Source organism: Tenrec ecaudatus, chromosome 18, assembly GCF_050624435.1.
Source record: "Tenrec ecaudatus isolate mTenEca1 chromosome 18, mTenEca1.hap1, whole genome shotgun sequence".
Taxonomy (NCBI): Eukaryota; Metazoa; Chordata; class Mammalia; order Afrosoricida; family Tenrecidae; genus Tenrec; species Tenrec ecaudatus.
Window position 1 is genome coordinate 44,002,910 of NC_134547.1, and position 25,229 is coordinate 44,028,138.

Consider the following 25,229-nt stretch of genomic DNA (forward strand, 5'->3'; position numbering starts at 1 on the left):
TGGAACCCTATAGATAGGAGCAGTTCTATCCTGTCCTAGAGGATCACTGAGTTGGAATCAACTCTAAAGCAGTGAAATTTTGTTTGAGTTCCTTCCTCTGTTTCCAATTTCTGCATTCCAATAGCATTGTATGTTGATTGCAGATTTGATCCATTTCAGATTGAAGACATTGATAAAATATTCAATTGCTTCATCATTAGCTTTAGTGGTTCGTGGATAAACTTGAATAATAGTTGTGCTGGCTGTATTTCCTTGTTTGCAGATAGATATTATGGTCGCACAGACAACATTTTACTTCGATAGTCTTGAAACCTTTCTGACAATGAGTGAGGTGCTATTCCTTTTAAATATATCATTCTTGGTATAGTAAGCTGTATTATTTTCTGATTCAAACTGGCCAATGCCTGTCCATTTCAGTTCACTAACACCTAGAATGTCGTTCTTCATGCATTTCATAAAGAATGGTAGGAGATGACAATGTTTTACAGAATGAATTTTTTCTATTTTGAACTCTACTATTAATTCATGGTGATAGACTCCTACCTTTCTGAATTATTTTATTTGCAAAGTTAGGAATAATTAATGTCACTATGTAATAAGTCAGTGGTTCTCAACTTTCTTAATGCCGTGACTCTAATATATTTCTTCGTGTTGTGGTGACCCCCAACCATAAAACTGTTTTCGTTGCTACTTCATAACTGTAATCTTGCTCTGTTATTAATCTGGCATCCCCTGTGCAAGGGTCATTTAACCCCAAGAGGGGTCACAACCCACAGGTTGAGAACCGCTGCTGTAAGCATATAAGAATGGCATGAGATCAAGTAAGGAAATATAACAGAAATTATGGAAACTTTGGGGAATGCTGGTTTTTATTTTATTTAATGTACTCAATAATTGATTTTATTTGTTTTTGTATTGTTTTGCTAAGCAGCAAGAAGAAAAAAAGCCTCCAATAAACATGTGATGGAAATAGAGTAGCAAGTTTGCTTTTTTGGGGGGGGGGGCAGTTGGAGTACATTTTCTTAAGCTCTGGGCAACTTTGAGATTTAACTGGTCCTATAAGAGTTAAGGGAAGAAAGTAAGGGTTTGGGATTCTAGGTCCGTCTTCTAAGTTCCCAACCCCAGACTCCTATGAGCAAGAAATGTATAACGTTCTAGTGCCTCTCCTAGAGAAGACCAAAGGGAGCAAGAGCCCTTTCCCAAGACAGCAAGGATTCTGCAAGGGCAGGACCCAGGTCTAGGTTCCCAGATGAGTGGGAATGGGCCCACCACTATACCACTACCACCACAGTGGATATGGAAGCTCACTATAATCCCGGCCTAGAGGGAACTGAAAAAGGGCACATTTAGCATGGAGCCCTAGGAGTTAAGTCTGGGAGAAGATTCATTTGTATACCCCTTTTTGGAGGAGCAGGCAGCAATGGGGCCCTCACAGAGAATGGGAAAGGTTCTCTGATGCTTATTGTTTCAGACCTAGAGGTCTGCACAAGTGGTTACCTTGACCACCTCTAATACCTCCTCCTTAGTCTTAATTGAGGCACTCAAGGTAACCAGGGCACTGATGCAGTTTACCATCTCCTAGTTTTCCTCAGAGTGAACTGGTCTTGCTTCATCTTGGCCAATTCTCTCCTAGTTCTCTTGCCTACAAACGAAAAAACAAATTCACTGCCAACTCATAACAACTGTATAAAATGACTGATTAGGACACTTCAAAGTCAAACTCATAAAAGATACTGAAGAACTGCCACAGATCGCAGGAGGTTACAGAAGCACAAAAGCTAAAAGTAATGTGAGATTCTAAATTTCATCTTAGAATAGAAAACTGATTAGTAGGAAAACAGAATTAAAACCAAACACTGCTATCAAGTCTATACTGACTCCTTGCAACCCTATAAGACAGAGTAGAAACGCCGCTTAGATTTCCTACGCAGTAAATCTTTACAGCAGCAGAAAGCCTCATCTCTCCTGAGGAATGACTGGTGGGTTTGAACTATTGACCTTGAGGTTAGCAGCCAATGTGTAAGACACTATGCCACTAGGTCTCCTTAATTAAGTATATAGTTTTGTGACTAATTTTCTATCAGTATTAACTTCTTGGGTCTGATCATTGTAATATGTTTCTATAAGATGTTAACATTAGGAAAAACAGAGGGAAAGATGTTTGGGAACCCTGTATTTTAAAATCTATGATTATCTCAGATAGATAGGTCGATAGAAATATAGTGAAGGTTTACAGAACAAATCTGTTTTCCTTTAAACAATTCATAAACCTTTTGTTTCTTGCCATTGATTGTAATCCACTCACACCTAGTAATACCTTTTCCTCTTTTGTTTCCCATTAACCTTCCTCCTTCTTTCCCAATCATTCCTATCTTCTGAACTTTGGCAGTTGCTCCCCTTTTGACCTTAAATGATTGATTACTGTAAGAAGTGCTTACTACCCTCGTGTCATTGTTTACCTTATACAGTCTGCTTACTATTTGACTGAAAATTGAACTGCCAGGTTGAGTTCAGTTCCAGGACTGAAAAGATTTGATAGTCTCAGGGGTTCCACCACTCTATATCTGTGCAGTAAGCCAGGTAGTTTTTACAATTGGGGTTTTGTTCCATATTTTTCTCCCACTCTATCCAGGATCATCTAATGTAATCCCTTTCAGAGCAGTTACAGTGGTAACTGGGGCCCATATTGTTTTTATAGTCCTTTGCTCCTGACGGTTGAGGTTTGTGTTTGGCCTGTCACTTTCCTACTTGACTTCAGTGTATTTGCAGTTGGTTATACAGGCTACATACTTCTTGAAACTGTTCTCCTCATCATCCTCACTAATTTTGCCTTGATTCACATTCTAATCACTTTCTTCCAAGATTATTGAAATTACCTGTATTTATTGCCAAATACCAGAGTTGAGATTTCCCAGTTTAATAGGTATATTTTTACAGTTTGCTTGCTTCCTTAGTTCAATATCCATAGATAGACCACACATTACATTTGCTTTCTTTGTCTCAGATTGTCATTTTAAATTGTATTCATATTTGCATTTTAATTTGTTTTAAAATTGTTATTTCCAATTAGTTTTTTATTCAACAATTTGTACACATTTTGTTTTGTGACGTAGGTTGTCATCCACAATGTTGGCACTCTGCATTTCCTGTCTTGATTCTCCATTTCTTTTTGGTAATTTTTTTTTCCTCCCACTTTCTGAGCTTTGTTACTGGACAAATACTGACCTTATGATCTCATGGTGGTTGATTGTACTGAGGAGATGCTCTAGAAATGGTGTGCGAGGAGTGCTGTCCGACCTCTAGGTACACATACACAAAAGAACCAAACACTGCTACAGAGTTGACTCCAACTCATAGTAACCCGACAGCACAGAGAACTGCCCCTGTGGGTTTCCAAGACTGTAATTCCTTACAGGAATAGAAATCCTCAACGTTTTCTCTTAGAGCAGCTGTTGCTTTCAAACTGCTGACCTTGTGTGGTTAGCCAGCCAATGCATAATTCAAAGTCTGTTATTATAGAGATAAGGTTAGACCTGCCCCCACAATCCAGTCTTCAGTACCAATTTTGACACCACTTATCCCTCCCACTTGGGTGAAAAACTAGGCTTTCTACTCTTAAAAAGAGTTACCGCCTCAGAGGAGGAATTTTCCCCTGCCTATAAGGTCATTATGGGTTGGCATCAACTCAATGCCAGTGAGTTTGGGGTTTGGTTGTCCCTCTCATGTCATTCTATTTCTGTGTGTGGGTTTGATAATTCATTACAATGGAAACACAAAACACACAGATGATACTCATGAGTATAGGGTTTATTAGGGAAATTAACAGGTTACAATTCAAGTGAGAAATACTCAGGATACAATTGCTCAGTCTGTACAATTTATTTTCTGTTGTGCCTGCAAAGAGGCTGTTCTCTGGCCTTTAACCTCTGCCCTGTTCTGGCAATGTTACAAAACCCTATTAGGGCTGCCAATAAACGCCAGGTGGCATATCATTTCACTGAAAGCCTCATCCTGAAGGCAGTTCCATGGGTCAGCAAACCCAGCTCCCCCAATTAAGTTCACTCCATAAGCCAGACTCTTGTCCCAAAGAACTCAGCTTTACTTTCTCTGTGGACTGAGAAGTCCACTGTCCTGTCTCATTCTCTGACTTCTAATTCTGCTGCTCCTCTGCCACTCCTCTGAGGGGCAGTTGTCTCTGGGGTCAAGGAGGTTCAATGAGCAGGCATCTCAGGGTCCAAAGGAGTGTTCCTCTCTTGTTTCCTTTCCTTGCTGGTAGTGAAACCCCCTCTTCTTAATTCTGAGGTGTCTAATTTTATACCTAACAGGAGGGCAATCACAATGAACCATATTAAAAATCATTCCCAGGTGAACCATAACCCATTTAGTGTCTTCTTCCACCTTTTTACACAGACCCATCAGGAAAGCAAAGATCATTTGATGGGAGTAATAAAACCATGTCAAGAAGTGCCATATTAAATAATTCACTACATTGCAGGAATGCAATTTTCCCTATTGTTCATATTAATTTTGTGGGCCTACCAATTGTTTGGTTCCACCACTCATCTATCAGGTTGCCGTGCTTTCATGACATGTTATAATGCTGGAAGTTGTAAGAGAAGCTTTTGGGCAATACTATCAGTGGTAGGATAATACCTACGTGCCTACTAGGAAGACCAATTACTAAGACAACTCAAATTTATACCCCAAATACTATAAAGTCAAAGATGAGGAAATTGAATAGTTCTACCAGCTTCTGCAGTTTGAATTGGTTCAAATATTTAATAAGGAGGCATCAGTAATTATTGGTGATTGGAATGTGAAAGTTGTAAACAAAAAAGGAAGATAGGTAGTAGGAAATCACTAAAATATGGATTTTCTGATAGAACTGACTTGGAAGGTACCAATGTTAGATTTCAAGGGTTGGAAATACCTGAGTTGGCTTTGCATAAGATAGAATTCATGCCAAAGCCTGGTTTGTGATCCAAGTGGGTTTTTATAAAGGACAGAAGAAGTTTCAGGTTTTACAGTCACTGAACACGGGCAGCCTCGTGGGACTGCACACCTACCTACAAGTGGTAGGTATCCTGAGGCCAGAGTGACCGTGACATGGCTGAGCCATCACAGGACAGGAGCTGAAAGGCAAAGAAGGAAAAAGAGAAGAGGGATGGTCTCGTAGTCAAGGTATTTGAGGCCTCAGGCTGGGAGGCATCGTCAGAGGTATTGGTTGACCCCTTTGGATAAATAAGCCCACCTGGGCCTAGTTTGGGCCACCCAGGTATACCACCCACCTGGTTCAGGATTGAATTGGCACATGCCCAGTAGGCTTTATGACTGGCTAAGTGCTCACCTGATTCTCTTCCTGTAGGGGGCCTTCAGACATGAAGAGAGACAACCCCCCATCGTGCTACCTAACACCATTGTAGGAATTTGTACTACCAACAGTACATTGGCTGTAAATACTTTGTTTCAACAGCATAAATGGTGACTATATACATGAACTTAGTAGATAGAATACATGGAAACTTAGCCAACTACACCAATATTGTCAATCACAATAAGGTAAGGGGTTGACTATGGGACAAACCATCACTTTTTCCTGTGCAAGCTGAAGCTAAAGTTTAAGTCCACAAAAGATAAGATACAATCTTGAATATATTCTGCCTGGATTTAGAATCCAACTCAAGAATAGATGAAACACTAATGACTGAATACCAGACAAGTTGTGGGCTACTGTCAAGGGCATGATACATGAAAAACATTTAAAGGGTCATTTAAAAAAGCAGGAAGGAAAAAAATGACTAGAACAAATGTCAGAGGAGACTTTGAAACTTGCTCTAGTCTAGAATATAGACAAGCTAAAGCAAATGGAAGAATGATGAAGTTACAGAACTGAAGAGATTTGAAAAGGTGGCTCAAGAAGATAGAGTAAAATATTATCATGAAGTATGCAAGAACCTGAAGTTAAAAACCTAAAAGGAAAAACATGCTTAATATTTCCAAGGTGAAAGAAAGAAAACCCAAGGCTTTAAAGTGAAATGTTGAAAGATTTTATGGGCAAGATATTGAATGAAACAGGAAGCATCGAGAGAAGATGGAGAGAATACAGAGTCACATAAATAAAACGACTATTAATTTTCACAGTAGCATGTGATCAAGATCTAGGATACTGAAGGAAGAATTTCAAGCTGCATTGAAAGCATTAGTGGAAAACAGGCGTTCAGGAGTTGATGGTACACCAATTGAGCTGTTTCAACAAACGAATGCAGTGCTAGAGGTGGTCAGTTATTTATGCCAAGGAATTTGGAAGATACAGCTACTTGGCCAAAGAGATTTATATTTATGTTATGCCAGTACCAAAGAAAGATGATTCAACAGAATGTGGATATTATCACAGAATATCATTCAAACCATACACAAGTAAAGTATTGCTGAAGGTAATTAAAAGATGGTTGCAGAAATACAAGAAGGAGTCAAGAAGCAACAGAGATTTATTGATGATGTTAGTTAGATATTGGTTAAAGGAAGAAAATACCAGAAAAGATTTTACATGTGAGTTATTGACTATCCAGAAGGTGTCTGTCACCAATAATCATGAATAACATTGCAAGGAATGGGAATTCACAGCACTTATGCTTATATAGACCAAAAGGCAATTGTTTGGACAGAACAAGGGAATACTGAGTGGTTTAAAATCAAAAAAGGTGTGCATCAGAGTTGGATTATTTGAGCAAATAATTTGAGAAGCTGTCCTATATGAGGAAGACTCATTAACAACCTACTATATACAAATGAACAAACTTATTTGCTGAAAGTGAAGAGGACTTGAAACACTTATTGATGAAGTTCAAATACTGTAGCTTTTAGTGTGGCTTATATCTCACAACTGGACCAATAAAAAACATAATAATAATTGGAGAAAAGCTGGAAGTTGTCAAGGATTTAACTGTACCTAATTCTGCAATCAGTGGTGAATTGCATTGGATAGATCTGCTGCAAAAGACCTTTTTGAAATGTTAAAGAGCAAACATGTCACTTTGAGTACTAAGATGTGCCTTAACCAAGCTGTGGAATTTTAAGTCTTTTCATATGTATGTGAAAGCTGGACCATAAGCAAGACTAGAGAAGAATTGATGCCTTTGAATTACGGTGTTAATGAAGAATATTGACTAACAGCATCAACCGTCAGAAAAGTGAACAAATCTGTCTTGTAGGAAGTATAGCCAGGATGTGGCTAAGAAGTGAGGTAGTGTCAATAGTGTCAATAGAAGGGACCAAATCCCTTGTTGCTTGGTAAAGTAGAGCATCACTAGAAAATCCCGCAATGAGGTTAGTTGACACAGTGGCTAAACAGTGGACTCACATTTAGCAACAGTTGTGAAGGTGGCCCAGGCCCAGTGTTTCAGTCTGTTGTTTTGGGGATTTGTGTGAGTTGGAACAGACTCCAAAAGCACCCAATAACAACAGCAGCAATATTATTTGGTTGGAAGATAATGCCTATGGATTATTTGATTTCCTTGCTCAAATGGTGTCAAAAGACTCCATGGACCTTTATCAGACTAGTAAGTCTGGTCTTTTTTAGTTGTTGTTGCTTTTATTTTTTTTCTTTGTTCAGGCCATCTATTGTGATCCTGATCAGAACAGTCAATTGACTGTTTGTATGGAGGCTAATTGTTTCCCTATCTCTTCATTTGTTTTTTGTTTTTTTTTGTTTTTGTCCCATTCTTAGTTCTAGGCGAGGAGAGCCCAGTGCTCACAAGCTTTTAATACCTCATTCACTTCTTTTTTTTATTAATAAATCTTTTTATTGGGGCTCATACAACTCTTATCACAATCCATACATATGCCAATTGAGCAAAGCACCCTTATACATTCATTGCGCTCGTCATTCTCAAAATTCACCATCCACTTGGGTTCCTGGAATCAGCTCAGTTTCCTTTTTATTCCCCTCCTTTTCCCTCCCCACTCCCCCCTTCCTCCTGCACCCTTAATAGTTTATAAATAATTATTTTATCTCATCTTAAACTGCCCGGCGTCTCCCCTCACCCACCTTCCCATTGCCCATCTCCCAGAGAGGAGGTCACACATAGATCTCCAAGATCGGTTCTCCCTTTTTACACCCCCTTCCTTCCCAGTGTCGCCACTCCCACTGCTGGTAGACCTCATTCACTTCTTAAAAAGTAGGATAGAAGAGCATTAGACTTGAGGGCTCAGGACCAAAGTGTTAGGAAACACGAAGATCAGTTGCCCTAACACAGTCCACAAAGACAGTGTTTTGTGCCCTACTTTGGTGAGTTGTAACTCAGATCTTCAGAGCTTTGAGCAGCTATGTAAGATAAAACTGTTGCTCTCTTCTCGTGTGGAGCAAAGAAAAGTGAAGAAAATTGAAGATACATTTAAACAGTCCAGTAGACTAATGGACTATGAGAACCTCATTCTGCACCAACCTGACACCAGAATAACTACATGGTGCTTTGTTACCACTCCAAAGTGATTTGAAAACTATCACATTTGAAGGTCCTGGATAGAGTATTAGGAAATTATGATAGAGAAATTAAATCACAAAAAGACCAAGCTTACTGGTCAGGTAAAAACAAGTGTAATCCCCAAGACTGTGACCCTTAGTTACCCTTCAAGTCTTAAACTGAACTCACATCATGGCTCAATTTTCAGCCAAACAATGGAAAATAAGATGAACAGTGAAATTAGTGAAGTTTGCAGTCCTTGGAATAATCAGCTATTTGCAATCAAAAGGGCAGCATGTGCTCAATGACAACTTTCAAAAGACTTAGAAAAGGAAGAGGACTAGGAACGAGAAATGCACGGATTAAGTGTGATAAGTGATGTTGCATTGTGAAGAATGGTATAAAATAAAGCATGTGTGAATTGTTGAATAGAAAAGTAATTTGCAGTGTAAATCTTTACCCAATTCACAATAAAGTATTTTTTAAAAGCCACTCACAGTACTTTCTGTTATATTATTAGATAGCTAAGACATACATCCTTAGACACAGTTTTTTTTCCTTTGTTGATTATGTTATGCCAGTTTACCTAGATTTCCCCAAGACTATTCTTAAGTCTCCATTTCCTCAAGGTATTTTATTATGTCTAAGACATTTTCAAAAATTTGCCTCTTCTGTACTTTACAGTATTATTAGATATATATTTCCAACTACTTTTAATGTTTTCTACATTTTTCTTTGAATAAATTGACTCATTTGTTCTACAGAGTTCAACATCCTAGATTTTGTTAACTGTGTCCCTGTGGCATGGCATCTGTGACTGTGTTCCCTTCTCCCCTATGTGCCTTTAAAAATATGTTTTAAACAGTTTTATCCCCCTGTCATCCACATATCCTAAAATTAAATAGTTCCACCATATCAAGAACAGTTGTGCAGTCTTTCCCACAATCAATTTTAGGAGATTTTCTTTTTCCTTATATTCATTGTTATTCATGTAATTTTTTTCTGTTCGCAAAATATATGCAACAAAACACTCACCAGTTCAAGTTCTACATGTATAATTCAGTGCTACTTATTATACTCTTTGTATTGTATAACTATATCCTCTCCAAATTATCCTACCACCATTAAAGTGAACTCAATGCCCCCTAAGCAAAAACTCTTCCTTTTTCACCCATGATAACCATAAGTCAACTTGAGTTTCTTTTCTTCTGTCTTCCTTTTTTTTGTTGTAGTTTTCTTGCTACCATATTCACTTACCATACCCTTCAGCACCTCTATGCCTTGTATGTTGAAATGGAACTTTTTTCTTAAAAACAAACTAAAACCTCTATAAACATGCATGATTTATCAGGAGCACTAGATGAATGGTTAATGGTAATAGTTCTAGTCTTTATCAAAGGAGAAACAAGATTATGAAACTCATTTTAAAAAAAGAATATCAGGAGACGTAAAAAAAAACAAACACCTGTCCCTGAATGGATTAACACCATCATCTCCCACTTTTTTGTGTGTGCTAGTTTTCTTCTTTTCTTTTGTTCCATCTCTTTTTATTCTTTTTGTTTTGCCTCTGTGATTGTTGTTTTGCATACCAATATAAGATAGGCATGGCAAGCAAGCACAAAAAGAAAGCAATAGAACTGACAGGTACAGAAGGACCTGGTGGGGAGGAGGAGGCAGTGGGAAGGAACAATGAGCAAGTAGCACCATAGACAGGGGAACAACTAAGGAATTAAAAGCAACAATGAGGAGGAGGATGTAGAGATCCCTGTGCTGTTAGAGCAACAGCAATGTCTAGCTGGAAGGAATTGCTAAAAGGCAGAAGAAGAGCAAGTGTGATGCTGGGACAAGAGGAAGGTAAAAGGAAACAGAGGAAAGATCTAAGAAGCAAATCTATGGGCAGAGGTACAAACATAGGTGTGCACTTATATAAATACATTAATTCATAAAAATAGAGGTTTTAGCCAATGGACATATTTTTATGACAATACATTGAGGAAGTGGATGGACTTTGGGCCTCTAGTCAACCCCTCTCTCAATGCAAGCACACATTGTTCTAATAACTTGACATTCTATGATGCTCACCCTCTGTGTTAGTCTGGGTACTTCAGAGAAACAAATTCACAAAAACTCATATGTATAAGAGAGAGTTTTATAAAAAGGGTAAGTGCACATCAAGAAAACATCCCAACCCCATGCTGCCCAAGCCCACAAGTCCAACATTAACCCATATGTCCTATACCAATCCACAAAGTTCTCCTCCATCTCACAAAAGACAAGCAGAATCAGTGAATGTGTAAGCATCTTAGTGCTGGCAGGGGTCTCCACATGGCTGCTCCAGTACCCAGGGCTGCTTCAGGGTAGGTCCATATGGCTTCTCCTTGGGGATCTTTCAGGAAGTGAGCCTTGCCAGCTGAAGCAGGGAACTGGCTAAGGCAGATGCACCCTGGTCCAACCATCACAAAGCAAGAGACCTGAGAACTAGAAAGGTGAGGTTTACCGAGCCATTTATCTCTCTGCACTTCAATGAACCCTACATGTGTTTATTGGCCAGGTTGGCACAATAAACTTTTAACTATATCACCCTCCCAACACAATTGCTGAATACAAAATGGGTACATAAGCAAATGTGGTAAAGAAAGCTGATGGTGCCTGGCTATCAAAAAATATAACATCTGGAGTCTTAAAGACTTGAAGTTAAACTACTGGACATCTAGGAGGGAAGCAACAAGCCCACATGGAAGAAGCACATCAGTCTGTGCGATCAGGAGGTGTCTATGTAATCAGGTAACAGGCACCAGAAGACAAAACAAAACAAAACAATTAAATTGTTGAGAATGAGAGGGTCAGAGCAGAGACCCAAAACCCGTCTGTAGACAATAGGACATCCCCTCACAGAAGGGTCACAAGGAAGGGATGAGTCAACAAGGGTGCAGTATAGCACCGAGGAAACAATATTCCTCTAGTTCCTTGAGGCTCCCTCACTCCCTAATATCATAACCCTAGTATTCCTTTCAGTTCTGGCTAGGCCAAAACATGTATACTAGTACAGATAAGAGCTCATAAGACATGGAATCCAGGTCAAATAAGCCCCTCAGGCACAGAAATGGGGGTAGTGATACCAGGAGAGTAGGGAGAGAATCATGGGGAACCAATCTCAATGTTTGATGCATAATCATCCCCCCAGTAGGATGAACAACAGAAATGTGGGTGGAGACAGTAGTCAGTGTAAAATAATGAAAATAGTTATAATTTAATATTTATCAAGGGGTCATAAAGTGGGGGGTGCAAGAAGGGGAAAAAGAGGAGTTGATACCGAGGACTCAAAACAAATTTATGGATAAACAGAAAAAGATGTTGCCAAATTATTATTTGTTCTTGGATTGTTTTTATTTTCTTAGTGCTTTTCTCTTTTAAAAGCAAATTTTCATACATAACTTTGGGGAAAACTATTGTATGCAATTAAATACAAGCTAAAAGAAGACATCATCTTAATGTTGGACATGTTACTAACATTAACAAAACCAACTCAATGCCATTGTGCCAGTGGTTTCTCATAGTGACCCCTCTGTGGGTGTCTGAGAATGTAACTCTTTATAGGAGTAGAAAGCCCAGTTTTTCTTTTCCAGAGTTGCTGGTGGTTTTGAACTGCTGGCCATGTGGATCACAACCCAACTCTTGATCTTTATAGGAGCCCTGCTGGCTTTATAGCGACCCTGGTGATGTAGTAATTACGAGTTGGGCTGCAGTCTGCAAGGTCAGCTTTTCAAAACTACCAGCAGCTTCTCGGGAGAAAGACTGGGATTTCAACTCTTGTAGACAGTTTCAGTGTCAGAAACTAATAGGGGGTCACTATGAATCAGCATTGACTCAATGACAGTGAGTTTGGTTTTGGAGTTGGTGACATAGTAGTTAAGTGTTGGAGGGGATACTAACCACAAGGTCAGTAGTTAGAAACCACCATCCCACTCCAGGAGAAAGATGGAACTTTCTACTCTTGTAAAGAGTTATAGTCTCAGAAACACACAAGAGGAGGTCTACTCTGTCCTATAGGGTCAGTATGAGTCAGAATTGGCTCACTTGCTGTGAATTTGGTTTTGGTGATCTTCATGGAAACAGAGTGCCATATCTTTTTCCCTTGGAGCAGCAGATAGATTGAACTGATTTTACTAGTTTCCAGATACTTAAACACCACCTATTAGAAACCAGTGGCCCATCTATTAAAAAAAAATAGTCACTCAGTAATTGTGCTTATTGCATACAACTAAAATAGTTTAATGAATTCGCCAATGTAAGTAAATAGGATGTTACTTTGCCTAGAGAAAGAGACCAGAATCCCTCCTGATTGTAAAACTTCTATCATTGACCATCTATCTATGCTTCTTTCCCTCATGAAGGAAAAGAGGAAGTAACAGGTGATGTGAAAACTATAATTTCATCAAAAAACAAAAATACTCAAGCTCACCTAGTCAATCCAACTCTTCTAATTTCATAAGAAGTGATGAATTCATGCATAAGTACTATATGCTATTATTTTATATTTCTTTTTTAAGTATGAGTCTGGTCTAATCTATTATTTTATGACTTGTATTTTGGTCATGAATTAGAGTTTGAAAAACACTAATGCCCATAAAACCTGACTTTTCCTAATACTTAAATATGATATCCAGGATCTTCCATATATGCTTCTCAGTTATTACTAATAGAATTAAATATATTGCACATATTGTCTTTATGTTGTGATATAATTGATTATCTTATAAATATTTTCATGTATATTTAATATATACACCTTTTTTGTCTCCGCTTTCATTTACCATACACATCCTTAGGAAGCAAGGTGCTTTTATATTTTAAATTTTGAAATAAACTGTAACTTGAAACTATGTGTTTTCAATTACAAAGAAGTTACTAGTATACTACAAAGAACTTATTTTATCCCAGCCCATTTGAGAATAGCTTGTAGACCTACTTCATGCTCTTATCACCCTTAAGACTTTATCATGTATTTTCTAGAGATAAGGACATTCTCCTTCATAACCACAAAGTAATCATAACAAATGGAAAATTAATGAATTCAGAATTGTGGAGGAAGACAACCTAATGCAATTAAGAAATAGGTTTGCCAGAATTTCATGATATATGAGTATCAATTACTTATTTGCACATCTGCATGTTTATATGTGTAAATTGGAAAATGGCCATCATTAAAAAATATTTAACACCTCATTGTTGATGTTCTGTGAAAACAAAATTTTCAAATATTTTATTTTAGTAGCCAAAGAAATATCTGATCGCAAATTGTTTTTTATATACTATTAAGACATAGTTTTGAGTCAGGTAATAAAATCTAAAGAAAAATATATTAAGGTATAGGGGAAATGAGATATTTGGGAAATCAACTAAGTGGTCTGTGGATAGTCACTAAGTTAAGGGTAATAAAAGAAAATATCAAAGATATCCATGTCTTATTGTGATAAGAAATGTAAGAGTCCCCCAATCAAATGATTTTTTTTTTTTAAAGAAAAGCTATCCATGTCTTTGATTTCAGCCCAGATCTTTGTCATAGGACCCACAGAATCCACTCCCAAATTTCCAGCTGATAGAACTTTCTATCTCAACCTCTGTACAAAAAGAATCACACACACACACATACACACACACACACACACACACACCCCCCGTATCTCTTCTAAATTGGGATTTATTTCCATTTCCTGTACCAGCATTTTACTTTTTTGCTTATTCCTATTTCCTAGAATCCAAACATTCGCTCTTCATGCTACTCAATTACTCCCACCCATACCTATTTGAATTCAATATTTTGTAAAAGGTACTGAGATAATCTAAGTTTCATACCAGTTTTAATTACTAGTAACAAACTTTTGTCTTCAATTATTCTCTGTAAATTCTGATGTTTGAAGTAAATATGATATAATGTAGTGTTAAAGAACATAGTCTCATAATGAGATCTTGTCGTCCAGTTCCCACATCATCATCTAGTAACTGTGACCTTGGGCAGGTCACTTCTCTCTACGTTACTAATTTCATCTATAAAATGAGGATAGCAGTAATACATATCTCAAATTATTGTTTTTAATATTGATTATATCTTTATAATATATATGTAAAATATATAATCTGGGAATACATTATACATAATATTAGGAATAGTTCCTGGTAGATAGTAAGTACTAAATAATTGTTAATACCTTATTCATAATTGTTTTCTTTAGCAGGTCCCTTCTATTATTTTCTAATTTTGCTTTAATATTGTCTTATTTGCTATCTCCTTTGTAGCCATTACCTGTCTTGTTTTCCTATTTTCACTTAGGATTAAATGAGTTATTACAGATTTAAAATGCTTAAAATATTATCTGCCACTTACTTAGTAACACTTATTATATGTTAACTCTTATTATCGTTCGTGTAATTTTTGTATCAGCAACCTCTCAGGTCACTCTAATCTTTTTCTTACTGTTAGTAGTCTTTTGCTTTTACTCGACACTCTTGCTGTTCCAATTGATCTTTCTAATACCTCTTCAAATAAGGCCGTTGGCACTTGGGGGTGGGGGACACGCAAGGTTCTTTGGTAGACGCTTCAGTAGTACGATGAGGTTAAAGGAGGTAAATCTCTAGTAATGTTTTAGCTTTTTAAAGGCATTGCTAATTAAAAGGAGCATAATTCTTTTAAATCAGAAGGAAAATTCTGATGGACTTTCTATGTGTTTTTAGCAAAGGACTAAACCTAATATTTTATATGAAAAAATTTACAATCTGGATAAAATAGGATATAGGGGCAAAAGTTGGAAAGGTTTTATGTTTTTTTAATATGATAGGAAAATAAATTTGTGTTCGTCCAGTTTGAGATAAAGTTTCAGTGTGCTTAATAATTCTTTATAAATAGCTTTCATTTGTTCATTTAAAAATCTGAAGCCTCTTTTTAGAATTAAAATGAAAAAAAGTTTAAATCGCTCCGTTTCCCTATTTTGAAATCATTGTTAGCTTTTGTTAGATGAATCATAAGGGACCTTATCTTATTTTTTTAAAGATAAGTCACTTGTTGTGTGTTCATTTGCATGACCTGCTCTTTAACCCTTTGATTTGATAGTCTCTGGCTATTTTCATAGAGCTTGTCTGAGAAAAGTATTTTTTGCTCCTAAAGAAATTACATCAGGTTTTATTTTTAAAACTGATAGCTGCATTAAACTATTTCACCAGTTTTAGTTTTTAGGTTGTTTCTTTAAATCGGATTTTTATGCATGTTTTAAAAAACCTTGACTCAGGAAATGGCAGGGTGAGAGTTAATGTGTGGCATGAAGGGAAGAACAGTCCACTGGGGGTTAAATTGCAGAGTCTAATGGAATAATAACTGGTAGCACCATCTGCTGGCCTACTTCCGCAGAAGGAGTCAGTATTTTTAACGACATCTCTAATATTCATGCTGATGCATTTTGATGCTTTGTGCATTCATTTCTTTCTGTGCTTTGTTGGAATCTGGCTATCTGCTTACAGCTATTGAGGAAACTCAGCTTTTTAGGAGGGGTTTACAGCCTTCTTCATACCGGAATAGGATAAGTAGTGGATATAAACTTGCCAAGGCAGAAATATGTTCATAAATCACAATGTATATTTGTGGAGGGTTGTGCATCTCTTGGTTGCAGCTTGCTAAATAGGCCATTTAGGAATCTTCTTTCAATGCTTTTTTCTTGAGCACTGCCTGGGGTGGTGAAAAAGCAGAGGGCAAGCCTTTGTCTGACGCCAAAAATGTCTTCAGTGAAGAGGCCAAGAGGAAGGGTAAGTGAAAGCCTGAATGAGTGGGAGGAGGAGGGGTTCTTTGGGCTAAAAGGCTAATGGGATTGAATAACCTTCCTTATTACTGGCTGCTGCTGCGGGAGTCGTGCTGCATCGCCATCTTGAGCTTGTTGCTGTTTTCTGGAGTCTTGGTTATTTGTTATAGCTTGTAGGCCTTAAGGTGGCATTTTAGAGAGCAATTCTAAACCTTCCTTCCTTTCTTGGTGCTGCAGCACTGCTATGAAACCTTTGATGAGGCAGGTATAGAAAGGTACACTGGAATCGGCATGAAAATGTGTTTGGAAATTCCTGGTGTTTTTTTCCTTTGCTATAGTCAGAGGCATGTTTACGGGTAAGAACATAACAAAACTGTGATCTAAGTATATGTGGATGAATGTTTGTTTAAAGAGAGCATTCTTTTTAAAATGTTGATCTGCTTCCTGTGAGATTGCTAAAATATTAATAATTTAATGTAAAACTATAGAACTTGTTTTTTCCCCAAATTGCTTGAGCAAAATAATTATGATATAGAAAAAAGGGTGACTGCCCCTCCTCCCCACCACAGTTTAACTCTTTCATGGATAAACTAAAACTTTCTCTAATAAGTATGGGAATGTCCGTTTACTAACTATGTTGCTACATAGAGCACATTAAAGTGGTTTAAATGTTCTAGGATCCAGTCTTATGTAAAGTAGAGCCTTTTCCGTCTAAAATTCCACTGAACTATGAGGAATAATTCATCTAATTTTAAATTGCTATTTTAAAATTATTCATAATTTTCAGAGCTCTGGAAAACAGAAGAAAAGACCTTTATACCAGATAAACATGATATTTATAGGATAAAATTTGGACCAACTAACTGACCAAGACTGCTATGGAAATAATAGTGAATCTATATTATTCTGTTTTAACCTCCATTTTCAAAAGCAGTAGTTGAGCTATTTTATGCCTACCCATTCTACAGAAGAGTATCTTAATTTTAAATTTGTTTATAGCACTTGCATAGTTGCTTATGTAATCTTATTTCCTATTTAAGTCTAATTTTAAAATTTCAGATATTAATGTTAAGTTTTAAATATACTTTGGTATAATCTATTAAAAATATTTTGGTTTTCCTAGCCTCCATCTTCCAAGAAGAGTGATGGTTCTGGGACATATACTAAGTTGCAGAATACCCAGGTGAGGGGCATGTCTGAGAAGAAGCAGAGAAAAAAGATGGAATCAGAAAGCAAGCAAGAAAAGGCTAATCGTATAATCTCAGAGGCCATAGCAAAAGCCAAGGAGCGTGGGGAACGCAATATTCCGCGAGTAATGAGCCCTGAAAACTTTCCTAGTGCTTCAGTTGAAGGAAACGAGGAAAAGAAAGGCAGAGGGACGAAATGCAAGCCAAAGGACAAAGAGAGCAAAAAAACAAAAACTTGTTCCAAATTAAAAGAGAAGACAAAAATTGGGTAAGTTGGTTAAAAATTAAGTTCCTTTCAGCTTTTTTGTTAAAATGTAACTTCCCTAACTCCTACTTTTGATTTGCTCCTGGTTTGGGATTTTACATTATTAGATAACCATATGTATGCCATGTTTCCTTTTTGAACGAAATTAGATATCTTCCAGGATCTCTTACATGGAACTGTTGTGTTAACATAGTTTGTTTTATACTTTAATATTTATAAAACATTTGAAGTAGGAAAATATCTTAGTATATGAAATAGAAAGAAAAAAAGAAAGCAAACTAATTGCATTCATATTATAGTGCCACTGCCAAACTCTTCCTGTATAGAATGGGCATTGAATTTCTTACCCTCTCCGTTGTGCTTGTGCCTCATTGGGCATTATGTAGTGTAGAAACGAGAAGTACAAGAAGGCTTCCTCAGAAAGTTTATAGTAAAATTCCATTAACGTTCAACCACATTTTTATGAACTTTCTGAAAGCCCACCCCATAGGATATTTTCCTAAAAGCCCACTAAATGATATTGCAAGAAAACCCAGAACCATGAAAGCTAACAGGGTACAAGAGACTTTTATTGTTTCATTCCAGTGCACTCTTTCTAATTTACTTTATGTATGAAAGAGATCAGGTAAGGATTGATGCTCGAAGGGAATTATATGGACAAAAATTTTTTTAAAAAAAATACAGTATAAAAAGTTTTTTTGCTTGCAAGGGTTTTTTTGCTTGCAAGGGTTAAAAAAAACTTATGCCAGAAATAGTTTAGAATTTTTTTTTGGACTATTGGAAAGTTTTTGTTGTTGATTTTGTTTTTTTAATTAAATCATTTTATTGGGGGCTTATACACTCTTTTCACAGTCCACACATACAACCATTGTGTCAAGTACTTTTGTACATTTGTTTCCCTCATCATTCTCAAAACATTTGCTTTCTACCTGACCCCCTGGTATTCGCTCCTCATTTTTTCTTTCCCTCTCTGCTCCCCCCTCCCTCTTAGAAAGTGTTTAATGGAATTTTAGGTAAAATGCTTAACCTAAGGGTTTTTTTCCTTTTCATAAAAATACACACTAAAAATGATTCCTTAATTAAAGTCTTCATTTACTTAAGAAACTATAACTATATGGATATTTAGAACTAGCGTTTTTATAAAACAAATGAATTTTTAGCAACCAAATTGAATTACTGTTTGCTGATGAAGTAATTTATTCAAACCAGTACTAACACCTGGAGTCTCTTACTATAATAGATCAGTAAACATTATTATTTACTTCATATTTTACTTATGAATAACTACTGATGTTTTAAAATCCTACTCTTTATTTTCTAAATGTTTTTAGTGTGAAGGTATCTTACTTTTCCAATGTTTTGTTCAGTTTAGTACATGTCATGTGTACCCTTTTGCTGTTTTAAAACTTAATCAATTTTTTTTTAATTTTAACTTGTCCAGAGCTGGGATACTTTGGAAAAACAACATTTTGAAAAATCATGTATAAAGTAAAGAAATGTCATATTAAAACTTTAGAAGTTACAGTAACTGTTTTTTACTTTAAACTGTGGGTACATCCACTAGAAGCAAAAGCTACTAAAGTGAATCTGGATCAAGAACAAGTAATGTTCATATATTATACAGATGTGTTTAACAAAATGAATATATGTATGATTGCGATGAGAGCTGCAAGAGCCCCCAATAAAATAAAAAATTAAAAATAATGTACATAAGGAAAATTAGGAATAATTAAAATTTAATAGAAGGAAACATGTTTTTTTTAATGTGAATTTGTGTAGTCAAAAGTAGTAGCTTTTCAGTGGAGTATCTAATTGTACGATTTTTACACTTTTGTTAGACATAGGTAGATTATTAACCAACTATTATAATATTAAATGATATTCATTTAGTGTAATTTTTAAGAAGTATCAGTCTTTTAAAAAGCTCAAAATAATTGAGAATTGTACTGGAAATTATGTTTTCCCTATTTTGGCTAAATACATTGTGACACATGGGTAGAAATACAATTTTTGAGACTATAGGCCTTTTTGACAGAAGAACTTATAAGCTGCATTAAGGCAAGTAAAATGGAAGCCTATTGTTTGTGAACAAGCTTTGGAATAAAGCAATCATTTCTTGATTATCTTTATCATTCAAAGGCAGATTATCATATTAGAGAGAAAATTTTTAGTTGAAATATATGAAATTCATATATATCTATAGTTCTAATGTTAGACAACTTAAATAGTTTAATACCTCACTAATCAAATTATAGTTAATAATTTTGCATTTTCCATGGTCGAATTTTAGATTTAAAATATTATATTAAATGTTATCAGTTAATTAAGTTCCATTTCATCATTTTAACTAGCAGCGTTTTATGATATAGAAAACATTTAGAAACTTATTTTCTATTAATCTCAAAAGAATTGGGCTATTCCTAATATCCAATTATATTGAATAATTTTGAAAGGGATGTGTATTGGAACTTAACCACTAGCAGTGTGAAATATAAATTTTAAAAGATCACTAAGTCTGTAACTAATAATTTATAGTCGATATGTATACAGAATAAATATGGTTTACCCATAACTATTATTTAGCACAAACAAGACTAGCGTGCAGAAAAATAGTACTATCTCTGCTTGCTAGTATGCTAAAAACTTTTTCATTGATGTCACTTTTTAATAGATTTTAAAATAAATATATACATAGTATTCACAGTGAAAGTTTGTACATAGATTGATTTTTTTAATACAAGCAATATAGTGTCCTTTTCAGAGCACTTTCATATACAATTGAAATCTATAAGTTAAGCTGGCTGTGTAGTGAAATAATAAGGTTAAGTTCTTTGGCTCTGGAACCAATTGCAATTGTTCAGATCCCAGTTTTATCATCATAATTGTGACCTTCGAAAACTACTTAATCTTTAAGGTTGAGTTTTTTCTTTTTTAAAATTGATATATTTATAGTATTTATATGATAGGGCTGTTTTGAGGATGAAATGAACATACAACATTGGAAGCACACAGAACAGTACCTGAAATATTTAATGTTCAATAAATCTTATCCTTTATCATTTTTTAAAATATATAAAATAGCATTTAACTATTTAAGGGGGGTGGGAATAAAAGCCTGGAACTAGGCCCTCTTCCTGTAGTCTCAATTTTCATTTATTTGCCTAAATTCTTTTTTAATTAAGGCATTATTTGTAAATAGGATCAATTAAACAAACCCAAAGAAAGCTAGTGCTGCTTCTTAAAGGGGTAGTATTGCTATTTTCACATGCGTGCGCTTCCTCTTACCATGTTAAGTAGAATTGCACGAAACCAAATGCCACTGAGTCAGTTATGATTCATAGCAACCCTATAGGAAAGGGCAGAACTGCCCATGTGGTTTTCAAAGACTGTGAAGTCATTATGGTAGCAAAAAGACAGCCTCATCTTTGTCGTACAAAATAGTTGGTGGGTTCAAACTGCTGACCTTGTGGTTAGCAGTTGAACCTATAACCCACTGCACCACCAGGACTCTGTGCTTTCAAACTCCTGACCCGATTAACAGCCCAAATAACAAACGATGTGCTTGGAGTTTGAAGGGGCTCTCCATGGTCCTGTGACAGGGTTAACTCAAGTGGAAATAGCAGGTGCAAACTAAAGGGCATAGTAGTACAAGAAAGCAAGCTTTTACCATTTTGACACTTTGTATAAGTCTTAGTAATTGAGTTATAAAATGCTACCTTTGTAGTAGAACAACATATTTATTCAGTAATAGTAGGTCCTTATTAGCTATTCTATGAATACATTCTTCTCGTCAGGAGCAAAATAATAAGAAGGAAACCAAAAGAGAAAAACCAACCTCATCTTTGCTGAGACCAGAAGCACTAGTTGGTGTCAGCTACTACCATTGACCCTTCTGAGTTGGCTCCTAATAGTTGGTCCCAGATAGAAAGTCAGGGATATGGAAGAGAACTAAAAAATGAGTACATATGACAATCTGGAATAGTAGAGAACAGAGGAACCCCTGAGACTGTTGCCCTGAGGTAACAAACAATCAGAAGCCCCTTTATAAATGTTATTTAATAGCTAAATAGGTAAAATATTTTTCTGATCTCATTACAAACAGGTAGATTACAAAATGCAGTAAAAACCTGCAGAAAGAATAATTATTATATATTATTAATTTTGAGCAAAATTTATTGTTTTTTACCTGATTCATTAGTAGATTTAATCAGGGGGAAAAGTCATGCCGTAATTTATTGATTTTTAAGATGTCATTGAGTGTAGGATATAACATTATTTTATGTTTCACTAAAGAAAAATACAATAACAATGCCAGTTAAAATTTGCCCTGATATTTTAGAAGAATCTTAATTTCAGAGAGAATATTTGAAGAAAATATGTACATTAACGCCAGTGAAGTACAATGTCTGGACCTTAATGTTTGTATTTTACCAGTATATATATTTTAGCATAAATAGTATTCTTTGTATTTTAAGGGAGAAATATTCAGTTTTAAAGAATAAATGAAACTGCTAATAAATATGCTGACTATGATTAATATTTAGCTAATGTTTGGACATTTAGTGATTATATGAAGCAACTCCATTAATTCAACTTTTTGGGGGATTTGGGAAGAGGCACCTAAAATTACATAGGAAGTAAATAGTTCAAATCAATAAAGGCTTACAGTACAATACTACTTTCATATATTTAAGGACTGCATTTTTAACTAAAGAACCTTTTTGAAACTTTGTTTGTTCCAGATTAATTTAAGCTATGTTCTTGAGTTGAACTTTAAACTGGAGTCCTTTTATAATAATGTTCAGTTATTTTTATAAAAAGACAAAAAAATTATCTGATTACTTTAAAATAGCCATATTGTCTTTCACTTGACTGCAAAGAAAAATAATTATATGAAGTAGTATTTTGCCTGTATTTTCTTCACTTATGATGAATTGGGCATATTAATTACAACAAATGGGCTGATTGAGTAAGATCTATTGTTAGTCCAGTTATTGCAATGAACAAATCAACAGGGGGCAATTATAGATTGACACAGTGTAGAATGAATCTTGTTACATAGCATCTACTAATAACGTAGGCAGGATTTAAATGAGTGCATAAATTATATCTGAAAATCAAATACAGACATGTCAAGTATAAACACTGCAGTTTTCTAGTACCTGTACTTACCAAATGAATTGCCATTTCAAACTTAAACCTTAGTTTGGATTTGCTCTTTGCTCTTTGCTATCTGAAATAACTCATTTTTTGAAATTAGTTCTTGTGCTTTATTCTGATGCTGCTGTTTCCTAATATTGACAACAGATCCCCTTTTTGCTTAAGAAAAACAAACATGCAGAAAGTCTTTTATTATTAATATATTTTGTGTTGCCATATATACTCGAGTATAAGCTGACCCAAATATCAGCCGAGGCACCTAATTTTACCACAAAAACTGCTTTAAAATGTGCTGAAAAATTCAGCTTATACACAAGTATTTATGGTACTGTGCTACTTTTCTTTGGTGGTATTGCTCTTTAGATTATCAGTTTACTTTAAGAATGTATTTATAAAGAATTTTTTTTAGAATTAATTAAGGTAAAGTCTTAAAACTCTTAATAATCCATGATGGAAGAAACTAATTCTTTGTGATAATTGGATATTTTGCTTAATTTATTGATTTTTGGGGGTGGGTGGGGTTGTTTTTTTTTAGAATTATTTTATTTCCTTTAGATAACTTTCATGACTGTTGTTATTGTACAGGCAATAGATAAAACTTTAGATTTAATTTGCTAAATGATTGTAGTTTCATACTTTCTTTATTCATTAAACAATGTTTAATGATGTTAAATGTCTATTAATGGGTTGAAATATATGTTCTTTTCATTTTTGAAATCAGTAATATATATCGGAAAAAGTAGATTGAAAATGAAGAGATATTTTGTCTTGACCAAATTTACCAAGAGATAAATTGTCTTTACCAGGCCTGTGCCTTGGTAGGCTGTCACTTTTTGGAGCTCATTCTAATGGGATTAATATCTTGCATATCACAGAGTTGATCTCAGGGTTAACTGAAATGTTGTAGGCTTCGGGTACTTTGATATGGCACATTTCTAAAATTGTAAGACAGATTTATTATCCTGAATGTTTTTTCTACAGTTTTCTACTGTTGTTATTTTAAGCCAATGATTCCCAATTCTGATATAACATAAAAATAAGGGAATTTTTAAGAAGTCCAATTGGAATTCAGCTACTCCATAAAAGTCCTGGGTCAAGAGTCTACAAATCTGTATCTCCTCTATGCTTGTTATTTTGAAATTATTTCAGACTTAACCAAAAAAGTTGATAAAGTAGTTTAACAATGATCAAAACCAGGAAATTCTTATTCAGACAGCCCAACTGTTGGATCTATGGCCTTAATGCAGATTTTGCTAGCTGTTGTACTTTTGGGCTTAATCTAATTCACAGCTCTTTAATCACCTTCAATTCTTATAGTTCTTCAGTCTTTCTTATCCTAAGGAACCTCACTGGTCTAATGGGTTATACATTGGGCTGCTAACCACAAGATCAGCAGTTCAAACCCCACAGTTGCTCTGACAGAAAAAGATTAGGCTGTTTGCTCCTGCCAGCCCCAGAAACCCATAGAGACAGTGCTTCTCTGTCTGTTAGGTCTATGAGTCAGAATTGAGTAGATGGCAATTAGTTTAGTTTGTCTTTTATAACTTTTTCAATTTGAGGACTGTTGTTACATTGTATACTCTGTCTCAATTTGGGAATGTGTAATGTGTTCCTCATGAAGAATCTGTAACCGCCCCTAAACCTGAAATATAGGGCTGTCAATTCCCATTGAGTTATAGTCTTAGAAACCCACAGTATAGTTCTATTCTGCCCTACAGGGTCATCATGAGTCAAAATTGATTCAGTGGCAGTGAGATTGCTTCAGTTTTAAGCCTGTGTGCAATGCCCTGTGTGATCACGAGCTATCGATGGGATCAGGTATCAGGCATCAAAAGACTTAAAACCAACCATTTTGATGTGAATAAGGGGGGTGGGGTCAGAAAGGAGATCCAAAGCCCATCTGTAGAAAATTGGACATCCCCTCACTGAAGGGTCACAAGGAAGGGGCAAGCCAGCCAGGGTGCAGTATAGCACTGATGGAACATACAACATTCATCTAGTTCTTTAATCCTCCTCCACTCTACCCACTATTATGTTCTCAATTCTGTCTGATAAATCTGCCTAGACCAGAGCATATACACTGGTACAGAGAAGAGCTCTCCAACACAGAAGCCAGGACAATAAACCCCTCAGGACCAATAATGAGAGGAGCGATACTATGAGGGTAGGGGGAAGGTACGGGAAGAAAGGGAAAACGAAACACGATGATTGACAGACATACAACCCTTGTGCCCCTAGGGGGATAAACAACCGGAACATGGGTGAAGGGAGATAACAAATGGTGTAAAATACAAAAATAACAATAATTTGTCAATTATCAAGTTTTCACAAGGGTGGGAGGGGAAATAGAGGATCTGATACCAAGGGC

At 35.8% G+C, this 25,229-nt stretch overlaps 1 protein-coding gene across 11 annotated transcripts in view; it reads left to right on the forward strand.

Moving 5' to 3' along the window:
* CHD9 (chromodomain helicase DNA binding protein 9) overlaps positions 1–25,229 on the forward strand; it is a 261,384-nt gene that overhangs the window by 119,984 nt on the left and 116,171 nt on the right. For 8 of the 11 annotated variants that reach the window (XM_075536429.1, XM_075536433.1, XM_075536432.1 and 5 more), the window contains one exon: positions 17,373–17,704. In XM_075536429.1, the coding sequence (XP_075392544.1) occupies positions 17,373–17,704 (332 nt within the window). Of the gene's footprint in view, positions 1–16,138; positions 16,257–16,460; positions 16,606–17,372; positions 17,705–25,229 lie in introns of those variants that run through there. The other 3 variants (XM_075536438.1, XM_075536437.1, XM_075536439.1) reach the window with 3 other exon arrangements.